This window comes from Larimichthys crocea, chromosome X (assembly GCF_000972845.2).
Source record: "Larimichthys crocea isolate SSNF chromosome X, L_crocea_2.0, whole genome shotgun sequence".
Taxonomy (NCBI): domain Eukaryota; kingdom Metazoa; phylum Chordata; class Actinopteri; family Sciaenidae; genus Larimichthys; species Larimichthys crocea.
The window spans coordinates 10,109,083-10,126,638 of NC_040020.1; the positions used below are offsets into that span (position 1 = coordinate 10,109,083).

Here is a 17,556-nt window from a genome sequence, read left to right on the forward strand (position 1 = left end):
GGGAGGGAGGGAGGGAAGGGTGACGAGGGGGCAAAGGGTCAAAAGACTCTAATTGAATAAAAATGCAGTAGTAAATGGACAAGAATTATGTGAGACGACATTAATGTGGTACGTTTTAATTGTGCGACAGCAATGACGTAATTACCGGCGACAAGAGAAGTGTCCGATAGTGTCCGAACATTTTTTCTGTTGAGCTCACTATATAGTCCACTACATTTATTTCCCTATGTAGGGAGTAGGGAGTAGGGAATGAGTGAGTGATTTCGGACACAGCCATGGTGTTTTTTTATTTTTTATTTATTTATTTTTTTCAAAAAAAGTTTGTCGATATAAACCGTTTGTCAGTTTGAAGTGTGTGTGTGTGTGTTTGTGTTTCAGTTAGTTCACACTAACCCCCCCCTCCTTACTCACACACACACACACACACACGGTGTTACTTTTGTAACTGCTTCGGGATCAGTTGTTTCAAACTATTCTCCGTGTGTGTGTGTGTGAGAGTGTGTGTGTTCACTTGTCTCAGACAGTTTTGTAACTTCTCCCGTGTCGTGTTTAAATTTAAAGTTGAGCACGGCAGTAATGTGATATCTCATTGTTAACGTGCGTTAAATCACGCTTTAAGTGTGTCGAGCGTCTTATATTCATTGATTTAACTGTCAAAAAAAGCAGTTTTATAATAATATTAACACATTATCACACTGTTATATCCTGCTCTGTGTTTCTATAACAGCCCCACGTGCTCTTATGTTGATCTGTATGATAGTTCAGGTGCATTACAGGTGTGACTGTGCCACTGTGCACTTTGTCTCTCGGTGTCTTCTCACACACTTTCACACCCTGATGTGTTTTTGTTTTGCAGGAAGTTTGGTGAGCGACCTCAGCCCCAGCGTTTGACGAGGTAGATCAGCCACATCCCTGCAGAAAACATTAAAAAAAGTAGATGTTGCACTGTGTGAAGTGTTAACTTCTTCTTTCTTCTTTCCAGGGAGGCGATGAGGAATTACCTGAAGGGTAAAGACGATCAGACGGTGCTCATACTGCACGCCAAAGTTGCACAAAAGTCGTACGGCAATGAGAAAAGGTGTGTGTGTGTGTCTTTTAAAATAACATTTTGTGTGTGTTCTGATGCAGAAATGCTTCCATGCATTGAAATCCTCTTTTGTGTCGATTTAGGTTTTTCTGCCCGCCGCCGTGCGTGTATCTGATGGGCAGCGGCTGGCAGAAGAAGCTGGAGAGTATGGAGAAGGAGGGCTGCACGGAGCAGGAGGCCCAGCCGTGTGCCTTCATCGGGATAGGCAACAGTGAGCAGGAGATGCAGCAGCTCAACCTGGAGGGGAAGGTGAGTTGGCATTTATAAAAAAATGCACACAGGATACACGTTCTTTGCTCTGCTTCTTCTCTCCTGATGAACCATGCAAAGCAACCACAGCATTGACCATATCCTCTGTTCGTCACCGTCTCGTTCTTTGCCACTAATTAACTTGTTTCCACAAGTATGCCACGGGGAAGTGAAAGGAGGACAAACAAACACACACACACACACACTGAAAACCCCCTAACCTCGGCGTTTCCCCTCTGCTCTGTAGCACTTTTGCGCGGCTAAAACTCTGTACATCAGCGACTCCGATAAAAGGAAACACTTCATGCTGTCCGTGAAGATGTTGTACGGGAACAGCGCCAACATCGGAGTCTTCCTCAGCAAGAGGATCAAGGTCATCTCCAAGCCCTCCAAGAAGAAGCAGTCCTTGAAAAACGCAGATTGTGAGTTGCAGAACGTGTCCTCAAACACAAACACACATACACCACATGTATGCTCGCTCACTCTTTGCCTCTCACTCTCTCCTCAGTGTGTATAGCTTCAGGGACTAAGGTGGCGTTGTTTAACCGCCTGCGCTCTCAGACGGTCAGCACTAGGTATCTTCACGTGGAGGGGGGGAACTTTCTCGCCAGCTCCCAACAGTGGGGCGCCTTTTACATCCACCTCCGTAAGTCGCACATAATCTCAAACCACACCTGCATGAACGCAGACACACACCTTGTAATGATTGTTTTTGTGTCGTTCCATCCAGTGGACGATGAAGAGTCTGAAGGAGAGGAGTTCGCCGTGAGAGACGGCTATATTCACTACGGCCAGACTGTCAAATTGGTCTGTTCTGTTACCGGCATGGCCCTGCCCAGACTGGTATGAATGCATCTATGTCAGAGAAAATGAGCCAGTGTACTTAAACTGTGTGTTCTGTATTTCTGATGAGCTGCCTCGGTTCTTCAGGTCATCCGCAAAGTGGACAAACAGACTGCGCTGATGGACGCCGATGACCCGGTGTCCCAGCTGCACAAGTGTTGTTTCTACCTGAAAGACACGGACAGGATGTATCTGTGTCTGTCACAGGAGAGGATCATCCAGTTCCAGGTGGGACACAGTTTTTAATTCTGCTTTCTGAATCCGGTTCTTGTAAAAATCTCACTTCCAGTTTTTATATTGATTCTGCAAAGTTGTGAAAAAAGGGGAGAAGCTGCTTGTTCCGGATGCGTTTCTCATTTCGGTGATCTCAAAGTCGGTTGCCATAGAAACGCCGGACTCTTTTTTTGGATAATGTTAGGTTGCTATGGGTTTGTGTCGTCGCTGTTTTGCATGAACTCAAACACCGCTGCTGCTGCTGCTGCGGAGCTGCCAGAGCTCCAGATTTAGAGCTGAGAGGAAATCATAAAAGACTTTGTGGTCGCGGTTGCAAGTTTGGCGAACGAAACACGGCGGCACAGTTGTCAGACTTCAAACAGTTTTGATTGCAGGTGATGTTATCACGGTGCTGCTTGTGATATCGTTCTTATCGACGGTGTAATCGTAAGCTTCCGCTTGTAATAACCTCCTATCAAGCTTGGCGATTGCATAGTTTTTGTCAGAGTCGTAGTTCATTTCTCATTGTACTTTTTCTGCACACAAGCTTGTACCTTTTTAGCTTTTTATCCAAAGCAGCTTTTGTAGTGGTGATTCAACTGTTAGAGTTTCATGCTGATCCAAGTCGGAGGAAGTGCTCGAACTGTGTCCATGGAAGAAAATAAATAAGATTTTTATGTGACCAGCAGTGGAGGTGAGAGCTTCATCCACTTTGCAACAACATAAAAAAAGAAAAAAAGGTTTGTTTAGGTCAGAAAGTGTTATTGTTAGCTGGGATCCTGCTGCTCTTTCTGCCTGCAGACAACAGAATAATAACCTGTCTGCTGACCTACCAGCAGGTACGCGTTGTGAAATTATTCCCCACACGAGACGTCCACTCATTTGTTTTAATGAGCATTCCAGGACCAGAGCCGAGGAGTCTAAGGTGTCCCTGTCATCGGCGAGCTCCTACCTGACACTAAGTGTGTTTTTGCTCCTTGTCGGGTGTAAAAGTAGAAAATATATTTCTATGTTTGTTTTGTCCAGGCCACAGCGTGCTCCAAAGAGACTAACAAGGAGATTATTAACGACGGGGCTTCCTGGACTATCATTAGCACTGACAAGGCAGAATACACCTTTTATGAGGGCATGGGCCCCGTCCCCACACCGGTCACACCTGTCCCTGTGGTGGAAAGTCTGCAGGTATGCACACAGCCTTGTTCTGTTGGAAATCTGCGTGTGCTTGTAAACCTTTTCCCGTTAAAGCCTTTTTGTGTGTGCCTTTGTCAAGTTAAACGGTGGAGGAGATGTGGCGATGTTGGAGCTGACGGGGCAGAACTTCACCCCCAACCTCAGAGTGTGGTTCGGAGACGTGGAGGCTGATACCATGTACAGGTGAGGACGTATGAATATCTGTGTGTGCACTCGTAGAGTGTGATATCGAATACTCAAACTCATCTGTCTGTCCTCTCAGATGTGGAGAGAGCGTCCTCTGCGTGGTGCCGGATATCTCTGCCTTCAGGGAGGGCTGGCGCTGGGTGAGACAGCCGGTTCAGGTCCCCGTAACGCTGGTCCGCAACGATGGAATCATCTACTCCACCGCCCTCACCTTCACCTACACCCCTGAGCCGGGGCCGCGGCCCCACTGCAGCGCCGCCGGGGCCATCCTGCGGTCACACAGCACCTCCTCGTCGTCGCCGGCGTCTTCTTCCTCGCCGTCTTCGCTGGGCGGGCTCGCGGACGGCCACGGGGCTTACAACAACAGCGGTGACTCGTCGGGGGCGTCGAACATGTCGGTGCTGTCGTTCGATTTGATTTGATTTCACTTTATTATCCCGTGTTCCGCGTCAATAACAAAACATTTAACCAAACAACAAAACAAATACCACAGCTCATGTTCCTTTTGGAATAACTGGCTGCAGCACTCCCGTTAACAATCAGTGCACACAGGAACACTGAGGACTTACTTAGGACCCTGTGTGACTCTAAATCGTATGTTTGACGGCAAAAGCTGAGGAGCCAGACGTAGACAACATTCTTTTCACAGTCGCAGCTTAAAAACCCGACTCGAGCGTCTGACTCCCTCGGTCCTTCGAGCAGACACGCAACAGTCCAGTCGGTCGAGCTTTAAGCTGAACTGTACTGTGAACTGATTCATGCTGCATAGCACTCAATTGGTAAAACAAAACAATAACAGGCTCGCGTGGTTGTACACTGCTACAAATATAATCTATATGTGCACTCCAGGAGTGATCGTAATACTTGTACTGTATGTATACGTGTGTGTGTGCTTCGAATGACTGAGTGAGAAAAATGTGTGCACGTACTTTCCAAAGAGGCTCATGGACCTGTGAGTGATTGCACACGCACACACACACACACACACACACACACACACACATTGCAGACTTTATCAGAGAGCGACTGTGATCATCAGGAATGCTGGGAGGAGGAAGACGTGGTTCCCCTCTCTCTCTCTTTCTCTCTGTAGCTCCATCTTGTGGTTTGTTGTGGACATGTCAAAAAAAAAAGGACCTTGAGGTCCGAGACGTTCGCCTGGAAACCGATGGATCTGCCTTCGAACCCTCACAACAACCTGATCCGTACAAGAAGAGGTTTTCTTTGTTTTTTTACGCCCGTGTGTTTGGAAGCTGTTTTCACGCCGCTCTCTTTATACTGACGTCGACACGTTTTTACTGAAAATCTGTTTTTGATTTATCTGTCGTGTGCAAGGGGGAAAAAAAAATGTGTTGTAAGAGTAACATAGTTTTTACGGACCAATGAATATTATTATATTATTTTATTCATATTATATTTTATAAGCTTTTTTTTTTTTTTTTTTTTTTTGGGGGTATTTTTTGACTTTTTTTTTTTTTTTTTTTGTATGATAATGCATAGTAAGTACACTTTTGTTACCAAATAGAATTTGTCGTGTTGTTGACTGAGTCCAGTCACAGCTCATCTTCCTTTTTTAATCTTCACTGCTGTGTGTTTTTGGATCTTGATTTGCCAAATTCATAATTACTCGTTCACGGTCATTACAGCAGTTTACTATATTATGCCAGCTGTTATTGGCTCACAATAGCCGCCTTTTAGATCTTCTAGGTCACTGTTTAGGGATGCTTGTTTTTTTAAATCAAAGATGACATTTTTGATGAGTTTAGCCTGTGATAATATTTAATACACTCTCCGTGTATTCTGGGAGACGGAGGTTATGTTTTCTAATCAGCTGTTTTTGTGCTTGAACTCAAATCAAACATAACCTTCCACTGTAGCTACGTACACCGCAGTGCTGCTTATTTCACTAAAGCCTTTAAAACAAAGTGTGTAAATGACAAAAATCGAAACACGCCATCCTGACTGCGAATGCGGTGAGAGCTCATTTGAAGACAATCCGCCGTGGTTGATGATTTGTACAGATTCAAACTCCCAGTTTGTTCTTCCTACCTTGTTAAACTGATTTACTAAACTAGTCAGGTGGCATCATTCAGGTTATGTAGCCTTTTAAAAACCACTACCACTCCTTGCAAAGTATCCTGATTTCCAGGTTTGCTTTTCTTTTGTATCATGTTTTCAAGGCCAGTTCACTGCCAGGTGGGCATTTCATCTTCCTGCACGTGTTTTTATGAAGTTTTATGGTGTAAACATCATAATAATCCAGCCACATCAGATTGATGCGTCGTCTCTCGTATGAGTCACGACCATACTTGTCAGGTTTCTGTAGAGGTGGAAGGTAAGCAGCATCTTTGTAGTCACCTGGTGAAAATCTGTGCTTGTGCCACGTTACAGAATTGTTGGTCACTGTACTGCATCGACCTTCTTTGTGGTTTTTCTGTTACTTTTAATGTTTTTTGGTCAGTCGAGTCATCATGTACACAGTGTCTGCAAAGCCAGGTGTGATGGAAGCCTCAGTGTCATCACAGACACCGGCAGCTTCATGTGTTTTCATTGCTCTTGTGCTCATGGGATGAATGTCCTCACTCTCATGTCCTGCCTTTTTGTTTCTCGCCTCTCTGTCCTGTCAGTCTGGGTTATTACTCCTGAAGCAAATCAACCTGCTGTGGTTCTTCAGTGTCATGAAGATCTCAAATAAAAAGCTGATGTCTGGTGGCTCTTTGCATCCTTCCCGTCTCTCTCCCCCTTTCTCTGCCTCGTCGTCATCAATGAGCGGAGTTGGACTAATGTTAGATGCAATCCTGTAAAACACACACATGCTGCATCCATACTCGGATCCTTGCTGCTGAGGCCTCTATTGGACAGTTGCCACTTGGGCATGCTCCACGGGGTAGAGGTCAAATCTGCACCGCTATTTTTAAACCGGGAGCCGAATTGCTGGAATGAAAGCTGACACTTTGTTTCTGTTTAAGTGTGTGTGGGTCTCTGCGTGTGTTTGTTTCTCTAACACTCCTGCTGTATCTACTAATCATTTTATTTTAATGTCTGCATCAGAAGCCTGTTGAAGAATCACACCCCACACGTAGACAACATTAGAAATCGAATGATGAGGTGTGCAAACATTCAAGTCCATGCATAACTTGGAGATCTGTGAACAGGGGTATCAGACCCAGACATCCTGGCCGTGACGTGACATATGACGTGGTATTGCTGGTATGATGGTCTTGATCTCAAAACCAGAAGCAGGATCAGAGAAGTTAGAAACCCAGAAAGGACTGTCTGAATTCATTTTTGGACCATTCTGTTGGTTTTACGCATGAATTCTGTTACCAGACTAAACCTCTCCAAAATAAAAAAACTGCATATCCAGGTCACTGGATCAATACTTAAGCTCCCTGCGCTGGGTTGGGGAGTGGGTTAGGAAATATAATGAGGTGTTAGGAGGCCCCAGACAGAGAGAGAGAGGCGGTCAGTTCCGAGTACGAGCGTCACATCTCAACGTCGCTGTTGGGAAAGGGGGTGATTGACTGAGGAGAGGACAGAGCGCAGGACAAGTACGATTATCTGTCTTATAAAGAGACAAGAAGGCGACACAACACGGACTGGAGCTGGACGAGGAGACGCAGTCTGCAGGATTATAACCCTGTGCTTACTTTACATAAATAATAATTAAAAAAGGGACTTTAAAACCCTCAGATCTGCTGTGCAACAGGTTTTAACACTGGATTTTATGAATAATGGATGAGCTTCAGGACTTTTTATCAACTTTTAATATTTTTGTTTACTAATATGGATTTATAACAGTCATTTTTGCCGGAGTACGCACTGTTGGAGCATTTTTACGCACAGCCCTCTCGTGTTTGGAGGACTCTGCAAACTGGGAACATTTTGTGCGCTTCCATACATATCCAGGTTGCCCAATTTTCTCCAGTGTATCACATCTCGCCTGTGGCTGTACCCGTTAATAGCAACACAGATCGCCTAACACAAACTGACACTAGGTGCCTCCTAAACACGTGCCGCTGCCGTTTCTCCCATCTGTTGTTGGAAAAAGTTGCACAACTCTGGGCGACAACATCACCCACCGCCCTAAAATGCTGCCTCTACCCCCGCTGTTGCTCATCGTTTTCCCCGCTGCGCTCTTCGTGGCCGCGCAAGGCGCCGGGGACCTCCACGGTTTCAGCTTCCCCGGTGGGAGCGCGGGGTTCGACCCAACAGGTATGTTGAATGATAATTGAATCAAATGGGAGGTAGCTGGACAATTTCTCAGCCTTGTGCTTGACAAAGTCTTGGCATCGTGCTCTGTCATCGCCAAATAGTGCGCCAGTTCATCCATCAATATCGTTTGCGCGTTGGCACCGCTTGGAATGGAACAAGCCGCCATATGCACCTGTTTTCAAATATGTGTTTTAATCGACACAGTCACATTTTAAATCACATTGATTATTATTATTTCACAGGCAGCTCATCCTGAGAGACCTTATTGGTAAAATCTTGTGATTCGCCTCCTTAATTTTGCAGGACTTAGCCAGAGACTTTTATTTTGATAGTGTGCCAACAAGACCCCCTTATCCAGCAGCTTCAGCTCACCTGTGCAGGGTGAGGGTTAGAGTCAGGTCAAATGTGGAGGTCCAGCAGGGACACCAATAACACACACACAGTGTTCAAAGGGCCTTTGCACCATTGATATCTGATAGCCCGTCCAGCTGAGAATTCTCTTCCTGCTGTAAAGAAATGTCATTTTCATCAACAACAAGAAGATCATTGATTTCTGCAGACTGGTATACATCTCCTGGCTGTGGGACTGAGCTCACTCTGGACATGGATCACCTTCATGTTATCAATCAAATAAGCAATGAATCATTTTTAATCACCCTATGATCAGTCTCTTCCTCTTCCTTAATCTATAGAGACCATCTCCAGGCACACGCGATGCTTTTTTAGAAGAGGAGGCCTGTGTCACAGGATCGTCTTGCACTAGCCCACTCCTAAAGGCTGACTTCTATTGAACATGGACTGCCTGTACTCGGATTTGGTTCACATGAAAATATAGTATTACCCATGAGATTAATTCATACAGTTAATGTTATTATTGCAAAAATGTTCTGAGGTTAACATCAAAAATAACGATTCACTTTATTCCCAGAAGTCCCGGCGGCGTTGTTCCTCCTTATATACCTCTTTAAGCGGAGCGGGCGTAACCGAAGCTTGTTTTGATTGTTGGTTTCACTAGCTGACCTTTGACCTCCGTCCCTTCAGCACTTTGGAGCACCAAAACTCTCGGCGACAGAAACGGGCTCTGACTCAGTATGACAGATGACGGAAAACTGTTAGTCATCTTCTCATGCATTAGTGTTCTATTTTATACTTAAGCCTGGAACGTACTGTACGATCTAAAGCCCAGTTATAACAGTTGTTTTGTCCATGATGACCGATTTCCCCAGAGTACATTTTGGTACACATTGTCCAACCCTAACGTGTGAGTTAAGAACTGAACCTCAAACCCGTTGGTCAAAACCATTTAAAGCTGCTACAAAACATTTTATTTTTATGATACTAATCTGAACCTTTCCTGATGGAACTCTGGAGTTTGAACTGAGACACGGTGTAAAAACTGTGTTTGTCATTGGCAATATGAATTTCCAGCTCACAGTTGATTCAAAAAAGAACTGTCAAAGTCTGTTTCAGCGCCCTTAATCTAAACTGCACTTGGGTTAGTCACTTACTTCACCACTTCTCCACTGGAAGAGCAGCCTAGACGGTGACTTTATCCCGTCGACCTCCATAGATGACACTTCTGAGTCCTTTCTTGACTTTGGAAACAGGGCAAAGTCCATGTAGTAGCTACTTAAGATGAGATTGTTTTGTCAACCAATAAATTATACTGATTGTGCAGTTTGTAGATATAATTTGTTGCTATTTTAGGATATTTTCGTGCCATTGGATGCTTTATTCACTCTGTCCAGTGAGATTATATGTCTTACTGTACTGCATGAGTCTTAACCACTAACCTGTATAATTTATTGATAAATGATAATGATTGCTGGCCCAAAATGTGTTTGTATTCCATGGATAGACAGAGGTGACTTCTCTGATGTGCAGAGAACAACGAATAAGTAAAAGGATAGAAGCATTTATTATATTTATAAACCAAATGTCTAAGAGAAAATGAGATGATCTTTCTAGAAGGAGCAGTGAACATACAAAACAAAGTCTTTGATTTGTAGATGCGATGACTTCATTCATAAATTTGTTATGAACTGAGTTTGGTAATAATTGATATAACATCATTGCCTCCCTGAACCTTGTATAGACCCCTGCATGGTCGTGTCTCCACCATGTATGAGCGAGGCGGATCGCTTCAGCCTGGAGGCCCTGCGGAGCATCCATCAGATGATGGACGACGACCAAGATGGAGGGATCGAGGTGGAGGAGAGTGTAGAGGTGCGAAACTTGCTTTTCATGGAACGTTTCGAGCGTTTCTTTGCTGTTGTAAAACGTCGTGCATGTGTGTTCTTTCATGCGAGAGGCAGACAGACAGACAGACAGACAGACAGGGTAGAGCAATACAACAACAGGTGTCTTGGCTGGTGGCAGAGTCAAATGCTACTTCAAGGATAGCAACGGTATAACTTTGCTTTTGGCTCAGTGACAAAACTGGTTTGCACTAATAGAATACTGTGACACTGGTGACCTTCATAGTTATACTTCAGAGTACACCTCTTCTTAATGTTTCCTGACTCCAGTTTCTCTTCTACTCAAACTAGTTAAAGTCATCCCAAACAAAAAGACACACTGCTCGCCTCGGTGGGGTAATACATCATGTGCAAAAACAAAAGAGGGAGGAAATATTTCAAAATGATCAAACTGCAATTATTTGTATTTGATAACTGCATGTTAAAGTAAAACTAATTAAAGATAAATAGATAAATAGAAATGTTGAAAATTACAAAATATTTCAGATTTGTGTTGCAAAGCAGGGTTTGATACATTTGCAGACCTACAATATATTTACACCTCCAGAGTCAAAGTTTTCTTTTCCACAAGAACATTTTGTTCATGAGCCAAATACGAAACACCCTGCTCGCCTCAGTGGTGCGATGCATTCTGCAAAAACAAAAGAAGAGGAAACATTATATATAAAAAAGATAAATAATAACGGTGGAAATGATTAAATATTTCAAATTTGTGTTGCAATGCAGGGTCTGAAACATTCATCTGTTGCATTCAGGAGCCAAAAAAGAAACTTTCATCTCTTCTTTGCAGACATATTTACTACATGTACAAGCGTGTTTGTGTATTCTGTTGCACATCTATGTGTGTGTGTGTGTGTTCTGTTTAAAATTTCAGAATAAATCATATCGGAGTGAATAAGTGAATTTTGTCCAAGAAGTGTGTGTGTGTGTGTCTCTAGTTATGTATGTGACATTGGTAGTAAACCCTTCCAGAATGCAGTTCAGGGATACAGTATCCAGCGGCTCGGGTTGCAGTTGCCATAGAGATGTCAGAGGAGGGGTCTGGGCTCATCTGAACACAGCCAGAAGATTCCTCTAGTCATCATATGAAGCCCCAGTTTACAGCCAAGGACACATTCCAAGACAGCACCAAGCACACGCACGCAATCATCGAAGTTTGCAACACACAATCATGCTCCTAAGCACGCATTCTAAATAAAAAGATGCTCAAGGCGCTCAGCGCTTACTCCTAGATTGAAATCCAAGTACATAACACATTGCAACACGCACCTAATTTATTTTAGACAAAGACGACGAGACCTTGTGCTCAGCTAACGTTATGTGTGTGTGTGTGTGCGTGTGTGTGTGTGACCTCTAAGTTGCGTCTGAATAAACTTCTCCATTCTTTCCCGTCTCTGTGTTTGCAGTTTATCATTGAAGACATGAAGCAGCAGCAGACGAACAAACACAGCAACCTGCACAGAGAAGACCAGCACATCACAGTCGAGGAGCTCTGGAGGGGCTGGAAGTCATCTGAAGGTGTGTGTTTGTGTGTGTGTGTGTGTTCAGCTCTACTCTTTCCTTTCCTTTGTCTCACTTTCTTTCCTTGTCTCACTTTGCAGTACATAATTGGACTCAAGATGCGGTTCTTCGCTGGCTGAAGGATTTTGTTGAGCTGCCACAGTACGAGAGGAACTTCAAGGAGTTCAAGGTCAATGGAAACACACTTCCCAGGTGAGAATATCCGATGACGTCGCTATAGTCAGCCAAGGCCAGCGCTCTTGTGCGCTGTTAAACAGGACAGTTGCTGTTGTGAGTCAGATCAACACGCTGAAGTTGCTGATGACATGTGTGCGCAGGATTGCAGCTAATGAGCCTTCATTCCTGAGTGGCCATCTGAGGGTTCAGGACCAGAGAGACAAGCAGAAGCTCAACATCAAAGCTCTGGATGTTGTTCTGTTTGGACCACCTACACGTAAGAACAACTATCTCCCTGCTCTTATGTTTGTGTTCCTTTACCAACCAACTGTCCCAGTTTCCCAAGATTCTTCCAGTAGTTGAAGGTTAAGTACCGTGTGGGTGGGTGTTCAGAGATTTTAAGAAGCTAAAACAAAGTTTTCAATGTTTTCAATGCTTTCTCGATGTTGTGTTATTATCCCATCATCTATGATTTATTTATGATCCATAGGCCCCCCACATAACTACATGAAGGACCTGCTGCTAATTGTATCCGTGGTGATGGGAGTTGGAGGTTGCTGGTTTGCTCAGGCCCAGAACAAAGCCAGTAAGATTCACATTAGCAGGATGATGAAAGATTTGGAAAGTCTGCAGAGGGCTGAACAGAGCCTCATAGATCTGCAGGAACAGTGAGTATTCAGTCACTCACTATACGATACTGAAGTGACTTTGTTTTGTATTGGATTGGACTAAAGACATTCCGCTTTCTCAGACTTGAGCGTGCCCAGGAAGAGAAACGTAACGTCGCGGAGGAGAAACAGAATCTGGAGGAGAAGATGAGGGACGAGATTATGGGGGCACAGGAGGAGGCTCACCGTCTGCATGAGCTGAGGCAGGGAGCTGTCAGCGAGCTCAGCCGCCTTAGATATGCAGAGGAAGAGTTGGAGCAGGTAGGCACACTGCATACCATACAAGAGGAGGATGCAGATTCATAAATTCTGCACTAGATGCTCTGCTTTTTATAGTTCGGAAAGTTTAAAGGATTTAAACTTTAACTGTAGTTTTCAACAATTCTTCTACATACTCATCTCTAACATTTGACCGGTGCCATCCCCTAAGGTCCTCGGAGCACTGAAGCAGGCAGAGAAAGACATGCATGCTAGCTGGACCGCCTCAGAGGCCCTCCAGCAGTGGCTGCAAATGACACATGAAGTAGAGGTCCAGTACTACAATGTCAAGAAGCAGAGTGCAGTACTACAGCTTGCCGCTGCCAAGGAAGAGGTAATTCATGAAAAAACAGAGTGCCTGCAAGTTATTGCAAAAAAATGCAAAGGGAATGTTTTGACACAGGGTTATGAATATGCATCAACGGACTTTTACCTATACCACCTCGCAGGCAGAGAAGATTAAGAAGAAGAGGAGTTCTGTGCTAGGCACTCTCCATGTCGCCCACAGCTCTTCTCTAGACCAAGTTGACCACAAGATCCTGGAGGCAAAGTAAGGCCCACAACGACCTGTGAAAGTTGTGTTTGTGTAAGGTGTAACATATGTCACAAAGGTCTTTATGTCTCCTACAGAAATTCCTTGTCTGAAGTGACGGGCTGCCTACGGGAGCGCCTCAATCGCTGGCAGCAGATTGAGCGCCTCTGTGGCTTCCCCATCATTAGGAATCCTGGCCTCGCTCAGCTCACTGCTCAGCTCTACTCGGACTCAGTTGCCCTCGGGTTGCCCCGAGTGTCCCAGCCATCTTGTTCATGCCACAGCTCCGTCCATGGGTCTATAGAGGATCTGTTAGAAGAGCCTGCTCCTCCAATCTTACCACAGATGCCAGGTACATAATAGGAAGGATGAGTTTGTCCAACAAGCTCTGTCTGTTAATGTATGGATTGGTCAGTTTTGCTAATTGGTTTGTCCTTTCTCCAGTTCCAGTTCCAGTTCCACCACTGAAGCGCTCTCCTCGAACACAGGGATCCACCATATGCCGGTCACGTCGTCCTGGCGTTGTTACTCAGCCACCAGCTGGCATGATTTCCCAGGACCCCGACCTTCTCATACCTATCCGAGCCCCATACCCTTGCTTTGATGAGGAAGATCGCTTCCTGAAAACTCTGAAGAAACAGTACGTCTTCCTGCCCACAACTTTTCAGACCAATTTGTTTTCACACACTGCTCATGTTAAACCGCTGTTTCAGCAGCATCTTTGTTGATGTAGACATTTCTTCTTTTCTCCCTTGTTCCTTCCTTTCCTTTCTCTCATTAATAGAGACTCCCAAGAGATGTTTTCAGACACAGAATATATGACTTCACCTCCTCTCAGCAAAATGTTCCCATGTCCCACAATTGACACTCCATCTCAAAAGTTCTATCATGATGAAACGGAACTGCTTTCAGACAGCTCCATTGCAAAACCTTTGACTAAAGAAGTAGAAGCTGTTGTTGAATCTCCAATTCGCAAAATCTCTGTACAAGAACTTGAAGCTTCTACTTCTTTGGAGATCCCATCTTTGAAGTTGCCCAAAGAAGAGTCTTTGCTAGAGGTTACTTCAAGGAAGATATCCAGAGACAGGAGTGAAGGTCCCATCAATGTTGCAGTTAGAAAGGGGCTTACTAATGAGCTGGACACAGACCTTCTTGCCAGGAAAGTTGAGAGAGATACAATAGGGGATCTGATGGACACTGCTTCAAGGAATGTATACAGAGAGAGAAGTGATTTACCTATGGATGTAAGAAAGATTCTTTGGAATGAAATAGAAACACCAACAAAGGTGGCACCTAAGAAGATAACAAGAGATATGATGGGGATGTCAATGGACAGTGTCTCAAGAAAGATGATACGAGATGATGTTGGGCATGTGTTGGACTCGGTATCCAAGAGGATTACAAGAGATTCAATGGGAAAGTCCTTCGATACAAGTTCAAGAAAGATTCCATGGAATAAAGGAGAATATCAGCTTGAGTCGCTTGAGTCGACTAGAACACCACCAAGAAAGATATCCAGAGATGAGCTGGAGTATTGTACAGACACTTCTTCCATTAGGATGTCACCAAGAGAGAAATATGAACTACTTATGGATACCGCATCGTCTACAGAGAAGCAAGAGTTTAGTTTAGAACCACCAGCAAGTAGGAGAATATTGAGAGATGAACTTGATATATCTGGTGATTCTCTCAGAAGGAGAATACCAAGAATGGTAAGAGAAGACGATTCCGCAGACACTTCTATGGGAAAAATCCCTTGGGATAGAGTTGAAGCTTCAATGGAAATACCTAAACAATCTATACGGAGGGAGGAATTGGAAGCATTGGAAAGTTCATCTCCAGGTCGAATTGGGCAGCCAGACCTTATGGTAACCACCCATGGGCCATGGAAGTCATCATCAGACCTTTTCACTGTTGGTCCATTGAGCCAGCTTGTTTATGATGGAATCCTTGAGAAGTCCTGCAGCTCCATGGCTACAGCATCATCTAGCCTCTCAGCCTCAACACCAAACCTACCACAGAGCAGGCTTTTAGTGGAAGTAGAGCCACAGATGCCACCACCACGGATTGTCGCCCCATCTCCTGCACTGCCCAGTGAGAAGCATAAGGAAAAGAACAAGAAATCCTTAAAGCTCAAAAATCTTTTCAAAAGGAAAAATGAGTCAAGTCCAGAGAAGCTTGAAAGTGGTCTTCAGAAACTCTGACTATGAGCTTGGAATGTTTGCCATTTTCTTTTTAACATTTTATTGAACCAAAGAAGGGACTTTGACCTTACTGTAGATATGGTGCAAAGACAAAGTTTTAGAAAGCATGAGATCACCTAAAGCTGGAAGTGTCCAGAATAACAAAATTGAGTAAGAGAAACATAAAGATATATCAATGTTTCCATTCTCTGTCTTAAAAGCACTGGCAGTTAAAAAGTGCAGTACATTTGGGTTGAAGCTGATTTATTTTCTATTAAGTCTTATGTAGACGTCGAAGCAGTTTAGACCATACATTATTTTGGACACATATTTTTTTGAGGACTTGCCTATGAAAGATTAAATGATGTTAATACTGATGCTGCTCCTCTGTGTTTGAAGTCAAACATCGATGAAGTAATTGCCTGCAGTTAAAAATGAATGTATTCTTATTTTCTGAGAAAAAATGTTTTTCACTTCTTGTGATGTCCTAATCTCAGTCTTTACCCTGGATGCTGATTCGAGTTCTTTAACAGTCTTATTAACGTTTTAACACAACAATTTAAAGGTCCTAAAAAAAGATTCTGTCAATAAGATTCTTGGAAAAATGTAATGTCACATATTTCTATGCACCAATCATGATTTAGCAATATTTGAATCTTGAGTTTTTAGGGTCAGGTTTTTAATAAATAATACTAAAGGGTGTATTTTTTTCTTCTTAATTTTCCATCTGACTGCTGCTTATTTAGTCTTGACTTTTATTTTTTCTTTACTCAGGATTGACCTAGGAAGTTTTCAGGGTCCTTAAATACGTTTATGTGTCAGCTGAGTAAGTCTGCACAAGAAAAATAAAGCTTGCAGCAAAGAATGATTAATTTTATAAGCAAAAATAAATCTTTTTTTAAAATGTTTTCATGTTATATTTTGTATAGAAATGTAATAAGTAATAATGTTTTGTATATTCATGGAAATGAGGGGCGTCAGTGTGGATTTTCTTTAAGCAGGAAGCTTTGGACAGGTTTTTAAAAAAGATTTTAACCTCCGATAAAGTTGGTAATCAACGTCAGCACTTTCAAGGTGTGGTTCACCTGCAAAATGCTGCACAAAAAATACACATATATTTGTAATGACAGTATTCCCTGATGAACATGCTGTTAGAATTGAAATTGCTGTTTGCTTTTTGGTACTTGTGGGTACCTTAATCTCGATCTCTCGTGTTTTCATGAAGTGCAGTGAGGCATTTTTAATACATGGAACAAACAAACAGGTTTGGAAATGGGTCAGACTCAACATAATACTGATCCGTTTAAACTGATCCTGTTCCTGTGGATTGGGACAACCCAAGTTTTATTGAAAACGTTCTGCTTTAGTTTGCTAAATGTTCATGAACAGTTTGCTTGCAAGCTGTTATTTATTTATTTTTCAAACCCGTGTGCATTTAAATGCATTTTCTAAAAAAAAAGCTTGAATTGTTGAGGTTTATGGAGGATTTATGCGTCTTTTATTGTTTACAAGTATGAAGTCAGCATCTTAAGTAGTTTATTTGAATTACTTGATTTAAAGAGTGCTTGTCAAAAGAAGTTTTTTCACGTCATTAATGTCTTTGTTCCAGTGTCAAGTGTAAGGAATATATGAATAAATAAATTGTAAATATGAATTTATGGGCTGTTGTTTTCTGGTGACTTATAAACAATAATAATAAAAAAAAAGAAACAAGTTGATAATATGAGGAAAATATTGTGAATGATTAATAAAGAACTTGCAGTAAAAACTGTGTCATTCATTCAGTTTAAATATGAATATGGTCCCAATGGATTATTCCCCCTTTTATTTCATAGTGTACACCTTGAAATGAAAAAATGGCCTGGTTATTGTCAGCATAATACAATTCACCTTCATACTCAGTAACATTCAAATTTACATTTTATTTAAACGCCTTGAGTCAACCGTGTTGCCGTGCTTACTTATAACATTGTAAATATAAGTCAAGAGAACATTG

The 17,556-nt window shown here is 43.0% G+C and overlaps 2 protein-coding genes across 3 annotated transcripts; both read left to right on the forward strand.

The window, feature by feature from the left end:
* The first annotated feature begins 577 nt into the window (after positions 1-577).
* Positions 578-6,481, forward strand: LOC104930929 (recombining binding protein suppressor of hairless). Of its 2 annotated transcripts, none has more exons than XM_027283569.1 (11): positions 578-597; positions 857-895; positions 983-1,078; positions 1,171-1,336; positions 1,584-1,758; positions 1,845-1,982; positions 2,067-2,179; positions 2,267-2,407; positions 3,419-3,574; positions 3,663-3,766; positions 3,846-6,481. In XM_027283569.1, the coding sequence occupies exons 3-11, from the start codon at positions 990-992 to the stop codon at positions 4,189-4,191; spliced, it is 1,428 nt and encodes a 475-aa protein (XP_027139370.1). In that variant the 5' UTR covers positions 578-597; positions 857-895; positions 983-989; the 3' UTR covers positions 4,192-6,481. The 2 variants fall into 2 exon arrangements, with proteins under 2 accessions (XP_027139370.1, XP_027139369.1); XM_027283568.1 differs by lacking the exon at positions 578-597 and adding an exon at positions 647-776.
* Positions 6,482-7,240: 759 nt separating this feature from the next.
* On the forward strand, positions 7,241-17,225 carry stim2a (tromal interaction molecule 2a). The gene is made up of 12 exons (XM_010745819.3): positions 7,241-7,984; positions 10,080-10,210; positions 11,649-11,760; positions 11,844-11,955; positions 12,081-12,196; positions 12,410-12,587; positions 12,671-12,848; positions 13,018-13,179; positions 13,295-13,395; positions 13,476-13,729; positions 13,822-14,017; positions 14,162-17,225. The coding sequence occupies exons 1-12, from the start codon at positions 7,861-7,863 to the stop codon at positions 15,579-15,581; spliced, it is 3,084 nt and encodes a 1,027-aa protein (XP_010744121.3). The 5' UTR covers positions 7,241-7,860; the 3' UTR covers positions 15,582-17,225.
* The last annotated feature ends 331 nt before the right edge of the window (positions 17,226-17,556 follow it).